Genomic DNA, 12,142 nt, shown 5'->3' on the forward strand with positions numbered 1-12,142 from the left:
GGAGGTACATGGAAGAACCGTCAGCGTTTCTTACTATCAAGCAGGAGATTTATAGAGCTGTGTTTACAATATGGGAGAGGAATGTTGTGGTCTGACCTAATAAATCAGAAGTGTTATTGGGGTACAATAGATGCAGAGGGTTTGACTGTGGTGAATAGATAGAGGGCGCATGTGGTTACAAAGCCAGACATAAGATTTTGGGGAATCAAACTGATTTTCTAGACTTAAAGGTTTCTGCTCAAAGCAGAGGGAGGGGTGTGGTCCTAAACTGCCACACCATGTTCAATTAGGAAGTGAGTCAATTTTTAAATATTTCCACACTGGTTACTGGCTACAATTCCCAACTTCCTATCTGTAATGCAGGGCTGATCCTTTGCCTGGAGGCATCAGTTGCCACTTTAAGTGTTCACCAGTAGCTGATAGCTGCTGTCTCCAACAAGTAGTTCCAGAAACTGCAGAGGCTGGCTAGGGAGTCACTGCCAGCGCTTTTACAAAAGAAGTGTGATGTGGGCTGTATGTCCAGAGGAGATAATAAAACAGGAGGAGAAAGAAGTAGACTAAACAGGATCAGAGAGTGATTACTAGGTGCTGAACAGGTCAAAAGTAGAGCTGCTCCGTGGGTTGGAGGGAAAAAAAAGTCTGTGGCAGAGTAGGGCTGGGGGAAGTGGAAAGGGACTCTACAGGTCTGTTTTGAGATTTGGTTGTATGGTGTTGTACAAAGTCAAGGCATGCAAAAGACTGAATTTGTGTGATTTTTTATTTCAAGCTGCTTCCGCTTAATGGTCTCTTATTACTAGTTCTGTAGGTAGTAAAACAAAAATTCCACCAGCCTAAACACAGAGTTCTTTGAACAAGACTATCTGGATTTAAATTCTAGTTAGAGAAGTCCAGCCTGTGCAGCACACACTCAAAAGAAAAAAATAACCCAGCTGTACCAGGAAGAGATCCTCAGACACAACCAACCAAGTGAACTACTGCTTCCTCTCTGTAACCACATAGTAGTTGAAGGAGGTAAAACAAAATGTAGCTGGTGGCATCTATGGTAGGAAGAGGGCGTCAGAGGAAACATTTAAGAGGGAGGGAGAATGGGAAGGGATTGGGGTAGGACTCCAAAGCAGTTTAAAGGAACAAGTTACTTACTGAATTTGCAGTTTGTCTATCAGAGATATTAATTTAAAATAAAAGCAATGTTCTGCACCATATGGAGCAGTATTAAGAGGGCAGACACCCACAATGTAACAGTTACGTATTAAGTGTCTCAAACCATGCTATATTTTACTCTTTAATCCACATGCAATGAGGGGGGGAGGGGGAAATAAACTGGTGTTGATGTTGCAGTCTTCACACTAATCCACAAACCAGGGAAGTTGCCATTTCACAGGTGCTTTACAGACCACTCCAGCAGCAGTGAAGGAAGAACCAGGCAAGGGGCTAAGCAGAGTGAGGGCAGCAGAGCCCCTTGATTGACCCGTAGCTCCATAACTAAGGGAGTGTCTACACTGGCAATTAACAGTGCTGCAACTTTCTTGCTCAGGGGTGTGAAAAAAACACCCTCCAAGTGCAGCAAGTTTTGGCACTGTAAAGCGTCAGTGTAGACAGGGCCCCAGCACTGGGAGCTGTGCGAGTTGTGGAAGTGGGTTTTTAAGAGTGCTGGGAGAGCTCTCCCCCAGCACTCTGCTGCAACCACCCAAGCCACATTAAAGTGCTACCGTGGCAGCGCTTTTAGTGTTGCCAGTGTAGATGAGCCCTAAGTAACTCATTTAATCCATAAATGCTAGAAGAGCCTCCCATCAATTCTCTGTAGAGTGTTACAGGTTCACTAGTCCGCTGAAAAGTGTTGACATTCAGAGGCATCTAGAGCAGCTGAATAATTAGGAAAAAACTCACACAATACTGAGACCCTATGGAACAACATCAGTAACTAGGACTGGTTTATACAAATGGTTATATGAACCCTCAGCTGACCATTTGCAACTGAAAATTGTCTGTTCGTGCATGTATGTAATTTTCCTAGTTCTATACTTAAGTCAGGCATAGAATTGCACATGCACCCAGAAAAAAAAGCGCCAGATATTAGAGATGTACAAAAGACTGCAATAAAGCCCATCTGCAGCTGTTAGAGACAGGCAAGGCAGAAGGACTCATGCATCCCTTGGGTGGATCAATACATTAATCAAAGTAGCTGGTTATAGAAATAACAGCTTAGAAACTAGTCTCCCCATTACAGAAAGAGGCAAGCAGGAGAGTAGCCTTTACAGTCTTGGGCTCCTCTGTTATGGAGAAAGCCACCTAGTTTACTACTGAACATTTAAGAGAAGTTGAATAGAAAAAGGAGGGGGAGTTTAACAAATGTCAGCACTTAAAAATAAACGGCTGTGAAACCATCTCTGCAGCCAACCATACACTACACCCTGCTCTAGTGAAGCCACTGTTTAATCAGATGAAAGTCATGGGAACTGTCAGAATTAGCGTCAATTCATATTTGAAGTGATTTAAAATGAATACAAGGTAACAATTTTTTGCTGCACTTTTAGATAAGGTGAGTATGGTAGCTAGAAAGAGAAGAGGTCCAATGAACTCACTGGCAGGTCAAATATACATAATGCAGGGCCAGCTATACACAGGCTGCTCTTGAATGTGGTTGAATGAAGTCAGCTGCACACACTACAATATGTTCATATCCATTACAGTTGTGTATCAGAAGGTTTGACCACAAGCTGGATACTAGTTTTGCTAAGTTTAGTAAGATATGAGAAGAGCTCAACTCAGATCTAACAATTCCTACCCTCAAAGTCTCATTTACTCTCAAATGAAAAAAAAAAAAAAAAAAAAAGGGAATGCCAGTGCTAGGAGTCTGTTTGAAACAGAGCAGAAAGTTACCCCCCGTCCTTGTCATGGCTCCAGGGAGCATCAAGATTAGGCCTGATGTCAGGAGATGATGATCCATACACCGCTTCACAAACAAACTGCAGGCTGGCTATATCAGTTCAGGCAAAAAAAAGTGTTTCTCAACAAGGTGCTGAAACAGATGTGGCTGCCAGGAGCCATGCAGAAGTGACTGCTGACCCAATTTTGTCCTAAGAGCATGCCGTAACTTAAAGCAGCTAGTACAGCTATGAGCCTAGAAGTAATTAACCAAAGCCAGAGCACTGTAACCTGGTTCCATCGGTTCCAATGGGTCTTACCCATTGTACCAAAAATTTCTGACAAGAGGCAAAGCAGGATGAGCCTTCTATTCACAGGCAAAGCCAAAAGGAAGCCTCAAGGCCCACGTAATGGCAAAGCAAGAGTTGCAGCTGAATGTGCAGTCCAAAATGTCCATTAGTAGTAGCTGTGGCAAGAAATGCAGTTCTGCACTGCACCATGTGTGTCATTTTACACATAAGATACAAGATATGCCCCCTATCACCTACAGTACAAATTAGGCAGCATGCAGACAGGGTGGAGAAATGACTCTAAGTTACTTAAATATGCAGTTGTGGCTTGGCACAGGTCTACAACAAAAAACCTAGAACCGCTAGACAAGAACAGGAGAGAATGGTTAGCTGCAAGAAGTAAACTTTTAGGAAAAACCACCTCATTCTTTATGCGAGTGCATTAGATCAGGCGCAGAGGATAGAGAGCAGATGTAAAGGCTTTTTTTTTTGGGTGGGGGGGGAGAAATACATCAGGTACAAAGACAAAGGGATCAGAGAGGCAAGGTGATTGGCAAAGTACTGCACAAGTGGTGGTGAAAGAGGATGACAGCAGAGCCCAGCAGTGCAGAACTATAGTAGGCAGAGGTATTTGAACTTGATGTGGAAGTGTGGAAGCACGAGAAGGATTCCAACCAGAGCTAACCAAAATCAGACATGCAGGGATAATTTGGCTGCAGTCCATTGAATGAGGGCACAAGTAGTATTAATAACTGAGCAAAATACCAAGAGAGGACAGCCCTCCACCCATTTCATGTCTCTCCCTTCACCATCCCCTGCCAGGTTAGATCATTTGATAGAACTCCAGTATGTAGTTTACAAAAATTCCCCAATTGAACATCCATCATGAAACTTGTTCCATGCACATCGTTAAAATTCTCTACGTCAGCAGCTGCATCCAAGCTCTTTGGCCTTTCTGGTTATACTTATCAACTCACTATTTTACACTGTTATATTCTGAGCAACAGTTATAATATTCCAATATAGCCCTGAACTCATTTGCCATGTTTGGGTTATAATGCCTGATGGTACTTTTCATAAAAAGTGGTTCTCTGAGCCAGCTTAAATATGGTAGACCCTCAGAGTTACGAACTGACCAGTCAACCACACACCTCATTTGGAACCTGAACAATCAGGCAGCAGCAAATATAGTACAGTCCTGTGTTAAACTACTAAAAAATATTAAGGGAAATATTATTCTTCTAAAGTTTCAAAGCTGTATTAAGTCAATGTTCAGTTGTAAACTTTTGAAAGAACCAATGTAACATTTTGTTCAGTTATGAACATTTCAGAGTTACAAACAACCTTCATTCCCGAAGTGTTATACTGTACATTCAACAAAACCCTGACCCAACATTAGGGCAAGTGACCAGTAAAGCAGCCACACTGAGGTTCTGACATTTATCATTTGGTTCCCCATGCAGATGAAACTGGGCATAGGGGTGCTAGAACAGAATCTTTTCCTCCCTCTAGCCTCCCCGGACTGTGTGCAAACCTCTGACGAAGTAACCAAATCATTTTCAACCAGGGCAGTCTTTCCAGGCTAGAACATTTGGTCAAGAAACAAAAATAAATACGGAATAATCAGTCTTATTTCAGGACAGGAGCAGTACGTTTCCTATTGTTACTGAAGCTGAATGGGATATTTCCTTTGCAATCAAACTTCCCCCTTCTGCAATTGTCCAGAGAGAGTTTTTGAATGCCAGGGCAGCATTAGAGGACAGATTAGATTTTTTAATCAATGCACTGACATAGCAGTAGATTCTAAAGTTCCTCACCCCTCCTGAGGTTCTGTCTGCAGTAGGCTGAGCTGCTGGAGGGAAACCTTGATACCCATAAATGCAATGCCTACTTCCCATCTCACTCTTCAGAGTGTTTCTAGATTGCTCACTTTTCCTTGGTAGAACCTTCATCTTCCCAACCCAAGAGTTTCCATTTGAAATCACTATTGTTCTGGAGTCCTTTGGCTAAACGGCACTCTTTCTAGCCCCCTCACTGTTCCTCACCCCTAGGACCATATTCCTAGAACTGCCACACAGTCACCAGAGTGCGGCGGACATGCACAGCCGTCAAGGACTACATACACCACTTTCACATACTCCCTAGGGAGCGAGGAGCAGGAGACAAATCAGACAAGCTTCTAGATGGCAAGATCACTCAACTGTCCACATATTATGTATTAACCAGATATGGCCTACTGGGAAGCCTTCAAGAATCTTCTTTGCCCTTGTCAAGCCACAAAGTGGATGGACACACACCACCATCTAGTGCAATTTCTCTCCTTTAACAAATCTAGTATATCTATATCTGACAGCTATAATGATAATGCAGATAATTGAAAAATGAGAACAGGAGGAAAAGTAGCAGAGGAACTGTTCTGTATCCTGGCTCTGATGTATTGTGGAAACCCTTAGTCATATGCCAGTGTATTTCCCTCTCCTTGTGGGTCAAATTACCACTCTCTCTTTGAAATTCGTCCATTAAGATTTTAAAAGTTTAACCCACTCGTGCAGCTTCTACACAGTTTTAAGATTCAGCCTTCTAATCCTTGAAGAGCTGGTATCTTGACTCAACTATGCATCAGTCTTTTAGACTTTGGGGGAGGGAGGAAGGGAGGGAAGTAGGCCCTTTAATAGTTCAGGGAATGGAGAGAAAATCAGAAACAAAAAAAGGGAAGTAACAGAGGCAAGCAGAAAAATGCTTCAGTCTTGACAAAAACAAAATTCTGCTCAAAAGTAGTAGTCACTTTTGAAAATGTTGGCCATCTAGATTTAACTCATGTTTTAGGCACCTACCAAAAATGGCCCAATTTTCAGGAGCACCTAGCATGGCATAGCATTAACATGTCAGCTGTGGACGCTCAGTACCTTTGAATGAATGTGTGCCAGACCATTTCAGGTGTCAAAATATTTGTGGACCCAGGTAACTTTAAAAAAGCCAGTGCCCAAAAACAAGCTACATTGGCCAAAATTCTCAAAAGCCAATCGATACCGCTTTCCCTCTGGGCTATGAATGACAAAAGAATGTTATCAATGATTAAAAATTAGAATGATATATGCTTTTCAAATACAGACTTATTCACGGTAAAGACTAAATTCAGCATCAGTGCGTGCTTTGTGGAAAAGTTCTGCTGCCCTGGGAGCGCAAAGCCATCAAAATTGCAGACCCACATGGAGAAGATTTGGAACCCCCTATTCTCATTGGTTAGGGGTTACAGCTGCAAGAACATCCACTGAAGTTAGTGGTGTGCTTGCTGAGTAGCACCTTACTCTGTGTGGTTAGGAGTATTAAAGCCTGACCCTTGAACAGGAGACATGGTGAACCCCCATGCCCCCTCCCAAAAAAACCACACAAATGTGACAGTTTCAAGGGAAAACACTTTGAGAACATCAAGCTGTTAATTCATTCTGCATCTGGCATCTCAAGGGCTACTGCTGAATGATGGAATAAAATTAACAGTGCAGTGTCCCTATCCTTATTTGTGTACACTCATGCTGCTTGGGTTTCAACAATGTCATTTCTATGGACCATGAAACCATTATATTTAAAAGGTGGGTCACAAGGCTAAAAGTGTTGGAGCTACTGCTGTTCAGTAACATGCTAACAGTCCATGCAAGCCCTCCGTAAGTCAAGACTTTGGTTTACTCACTGAATATCTTGAGGCACTGCTCCATCACAAAAAACAGCATACTAATCTATCAACCTATTCCTCTATATTGCAGCTTTGCAGTGAAGCAGTATCAGAAGAGAGAACATTTACTATCTGAACATTCAGACAGTCTAGTGTTTGAAAAGAAAAAACTTTAAGTCACTTTGCGGTACAAAATTAAGCTTTCTGGTCCCAAATGAGGTAGTCAGCTTTATGGGGAAAGTAGCCATAATTTATTTTTTTCCTCCTCACTAGCCCAGATGCGGTGCAAAGGCTGGCCCCAGAATGTCTAGGGTTTCTTGTGAACCACACCCATGTTAACACACACATGAAGGAATCACTAGGCAAAAGAAGTTAAAGAAAATGAAAATAAGACTTCTTGTTCACAGAATTTTCTGCAAGCAGCCAATGCCTGGGATCTCTTCCTCCCTCCACCTCTACTGCATGCCACCTCCCCCAACGGCAGCTCGACAAAGTCCCCACTGTCTACAAGACATGATTGCATCACTCTCCACAGGCTGAACAGATGCTCTGAGCAGCTGGGCAGTAGCCTGGATAAGGCCTCTGGGATTACAGTTGAGATGTGTAATGGAGTCTGTCAGTTTCTCAACAGCTGTGATTGATAATGTCCATGGCTTCACAGCTTCACGTTTGGGCTGCGTATGTCTCCCTGCTTCTGTTTAGCCTGAGCTGAGGGGAGGAAGGAGGGGTAAATCCACCCTGCCAATAAGCATAGAATGCAGAGGAAAGCGAGTCCACCAAGATAAAGACCGCTGAATCTAGGAAGTGACTTACAGTAGTAAGAACCTCCTTGTCAAAGTCTGGCACACAGTACAGTGCTCATCATTTCACTAAACTCATTTGCTGAAACTTGTACAAAGAGGAGTTTTTATTTTGAAAAGGCACAACTCTCACTCTTTCAAATGCCTCCCAGGGGCTATTCCTACCAACACACCTACAATAAGCTAACTAATGATGGCAGGGAGAGAGGTGATTCAGGACAGTTAATATTTTTAAGAATAAATGGTGTATTTTAGCCTCTCCCCTCCTCTTGGTATGCAGTTTGCCCAAGAGTGGAAGCACTATGGGGGCAGATATGGCTCCTGGCACTCTCAGACTTAAAATATACAAATAATGAGGTGGGGGTGAAAACATGCAGTTTCTTGATGCTAGATTCTCTTTTAAAGGCCTCAAAAGAGTAAGTAAGTGGTGAGTGTGTGCTAAGGGGTGAGGATAGTTATGAAGGGGTGGGGAGCTAGCAAAGTCAGTACTAAGGGCATGTTTTCCGCAGTTGTGTCACCTTACCTGATCAAAGAGCTGCTTCCCTGTGGTGTTGGGCTGGATGGCAAACTCCAGCTCAGCATCCATGGTGGTAACTCGCACACTGATCTAGAAAATGAAGAAAAAAAAAGTGGTTACAATGGGTGTTCCTAATTGTGTGATAGTGTTACAGGGAACATAGGAACTGTCATACTACATCAGACCAGTGGTCCATTTATCTAGTCCCACCCCCAGTCTACAACAGCCAGTGCTGGAGTCTTTGGATAAAGGTGCAAGAAACCCTTAAGTGGGCAGACAGCCCATATGGGGAGTTTCTTCTTAACCTCCTCCCTCTTGCCCCACCCAAGTCAGTGAATGGTTCATCTCAGCGATGAAACAGGAAGGTTTACATCCCTTCTAACAAAGTTAATCCAATCTAAAAATGTACATGTGTAAAATGGCATACTATAGCTTGTAAACACATATAAAAGTTAGTGCTCTACAGAGGACATGCCAAAAGCTTCCATCATATTTAAGAAGGGAAAGCACTTGAAACTGCTGGCATGCGTGCCAGAGGTTGCCTACCCTTGCTCTACGCACTTAAGGCTAGGTCTACACTAGCCCTTACTGCAGGATAAAGTTAAGTCACTCAAGGGTGTGAAAGAGCCACCCCCAAAACGACATAAGTTATGCCAACCTAAGCACCACGTACATATCGCTATGTCAGTGGGAGAGCTTCTCCCACCAACACAGCTATTACAGCTCAGAGGGCTAGAGTAGTTAAGCCAATGGGGGAAACTCTCTCCCATTGGCTTAGAGCGGTTATATTATGCAGCTGCATGGCTGTAAACTCTAGTGTAGCCACAGCCTAAGGTGGGAAGGGTTTCTCTTTGAATACTACTGTATGACTGAGCTGTGATTCCATTCAGACCTCTCTGGAACATCTATCAAGAAACTAATTCAGTGCAGAGCTGCATTTTCCTTTGTTAAAAAGGAGATTTCTCCTTGTAGATTTGAGTGGGAAAAAAATTCCTGCTTGAAAATGGACAGGATGAGTTACAAGAATGTCAGTGAAGCTAATGTTAGGACTTTCAGTAGCAAAGAAAAAAAGGGGAGGGGGAGACAAGTTGTTTGAGAACCCATTTCTGTTTGCATATCTATCCGTTTATATAGAAGGGAAAAAACCTCTAAGACCTATGTACATTGTGCTTCAAGTATTTTTAGCTGGGTGGGGAGGGTACTTTTAGAACAAACTGTGTTCTAGTTTTCTCCCATCCTGGACACCCAAACCAAATTTTCAGGATTATGCAAAACAAGATACTCAATGCATCAATGAGAATACAAAGAACTGTGCTATGGTTACCCCTGGCTTGCTTGACAGGCGTCAAACTGTTTTTTAAATTACAAATACCAGCTGTCATCTTCAAGATGATAGACCCTTCCCAACTCTCCCTTCAGCTCTACCAGCCCCCTCCCAAAGAAAGAAAAGACACCACGTGGGTTGGCTTTACCAATAAAAATTCAAACTCAAGTTTAGACTAGAGTTGTTAACCATGACACTATAGGCCAAAAAAGCAAGAGTCAGCAGAGAAATATTTGAGGAACCACCCAATACAGCTATGAATTAAGCTGGTTCAGAGTAATCTGTCTACCTAGACAGGTTTCATCGCTACTAACATACCATTTCCTCTGCTAACGAGATAGCAGCACACAAAACTGAAGAACATCTGTGGAAAGATAGGAGCAAAAGGCTTTGTCTATTTAATGCAGGAACTAGTCTAATCCTACATTTTACATACAGGAGAAGTTCACTGTGCCCAGATATGTGCATTTCTGAAATATATGCACAACAGGCCAATTCCCCCACTCCCTGGGATAACCATGCTGGCATCTTGCACTTTATTCTGCCGTAGCATTAACTGTTCCGTCACCATGCAGTACGAAAAATATTTGAGTCAAGCCTTAAATTGGCCTGTTCCGCCTTCTTTGGCGGGTTTATAATACATTTTTGTAGTTCCTGTACAGCATTCAATGCTTTGTTAGGATATCTTGAAATATCCTCACAGGCGGCTCTTCTAGAGATTCTGGGTATCTACATTGGCTCTACTTATTTGTCACCTCCTTTAGCATGGTATCAATCAGTTGAACACCACTGTGAACAGAACAATTGTTTTTAATTGGCTAGTAAAACATACAGTCTAGCTAGGCATTCTTGTGTTGCCAGTTGAATTAAGTAGCCAGGAGGCATGCTGTCATCTGCAGTTTTTCCTCCCTTGTTAGTGGCACATATGGACGAGAACAAGGATATTTGTTTTTTTAAAGAGCCAACTGTCAGCCAGGTTACACAGTTCAGCCACAATGGTCTTTTGAGTACTATCCTCTGCAACGACTTGAGTCCTCTTCCCCCCAGCTTTACTACTATTGGTGCTGATCACTGGTCGAGGAGCAATCATTTTGCTCTCTCTTTTTTACAGGTTAAAAAAAAAAAAAGAAGAAGAAGGACATCCTGCTTGGGCAAGCGAGTTAGGCTGATATCAGAGACACAATGTTGGCTTTGACACTTCAGCCCACAGTTCCAATTAATAAGGAGAAGACAGAATTGTAGCATCTGTGGCTGGTTCTTTATATCCTGGGACAGAATAATATTTTAAGAAGTTGCTTTCCAGATCAGGCCTTAAAGTGAAGCTGCCTTGATGGATGGTAGTACCAGTCCTACATCCAGGATTCTATAATCTTTTAAACCTATTTGTGCCCACAGAGTTAAGATGCAATGCTCGACACTGCTACGTCACAGTAATTAGGCATGCAGTAAGGGGCCTATTTTTACTTCAGTGCATTTAAGCCTATTCTACTACCAATCTGTTCAGTATATAAAAATCTTTAAGAATCCTGTAGTACTGAACATAGGTAACTATTTGAGTGAAATATTTGCATTTTCCCCACTCTAAAGGTTCTACCAACTCTTTCTGCTCAGAGTTAATTAAATGAAAAAGGTTAGAAGCAGGCATAAAATCTTGAAACCTATGCAGTTCTGCTTAATTCTGTGTACTGTATATATAGATTCCAGTGGACAGTTTAAATTGTGAGATAAGTAGGTGCTCTGTAAAGCCACCCCTAAATACAGTGGGGCCTCACTTGTCTGCACTAATAATGGAGGGATCTACTGATAAACTGAATTTTGTGAGTTAGCAAGAGATCAGAAGGAGAGCACTTCTTGTGATCTATTAGCCAGATAGCAGCAATAGTGCAACTGGTTTCGTTTATTTATAATCTCATACTATGCTAGTCAGCATGCTGTACTAAGTTTTGCAAAGATAAATATGGTACCTCACTACAGTGAAACATTTTTTCAGAAAAGCTAGTTTGTATCCATGCGTTACTGGGTGATAAAAGGATTAGCAAAGTTCTACTGTTTGAAATAGAAAGTGGGGTTTCTCTTTATTATCCCAGTAAGCAGATAAAAGGTCAGGCTTGTAACACTTATAAAGGAGGATGGGCACATGGCTCATGTTTTAAAAGTATGGTCCCTTAGTGAGACACTCATGTGTAGGAGCGGTTCCATCCCCATCAGTTAAATGAACTGATAGTAAAAGATACAGATTACAAAGAATAACTTTTCCTCAGTTTACTCTTAAATGATAAAGCAGAAGTGATATGTTAGTATACATACTGCATATATCACCTCTGATGGGGCAGTGCCTGGCAGAGCCATCAGCTAAAGTATTTCCTAGTTAACCTTAAAAAAACCCCACCCTTTAAGATGAACAAAAAAGCCTCATACTCTGCCGATTATGGGGAATACCACAGCAGTACGGGTGCCCTATAAATACTGATCACTATGCTTGACATTAGACAAGACAATTGTATCCCACCATAGCACTGCATGCTGTTTCCTTTGTCAGTTATGAGATACTAGAATATTTTTGGGGGTGGAAGGGGTTAAAAGGACAAATTTTTTACCACCAGTGTTTATGAAATACAGATAAATAATTATGCTAAAGATTCTTAAAACTGCTGTGAGCAGGAGGTTTAAGCTGTT

General features: G+C 42.1%; 1 protein-coding gene across 2 annotated transcripts in view; it reads right to left on the bottom strand.

Annotated features, from left to right (window-relative positions):
• The window catches only part of MSN (moesin), a 74,335-nt gene that overhangs the window by 24,402 nt on the left and 37,791 nt on the right, over nucleotides 1–12,142 (bottom strand). For both annotated transcript variants that reach the window (XM_048863322.2, XM_048863323.2), the window contains exon 2: nucleotides 8,149–8,232. In XM_048863322.2, the coding sequence (XP_048719279.1) occupies nucleotides 8,149–8,232 (84 nt within the window). The remainder of the gene's footprint in view (nucleotides 1–8,148; nucleotides 8,233–12,142) is intronic.

This window comes from Caretta caretta, chromosome 9 (assembly GCF_965140235.1).
Source record: "Caretta caretta isolate rCarCar2 chromosome 9, rCarCar1.hap1, whole genome shotgun sequence".
Classification (NCBI taxonomy): Eukaryota; Metazoa; Chordata; order Testudines; family Cheloniidae; genus Caretta; species Caretta caretta.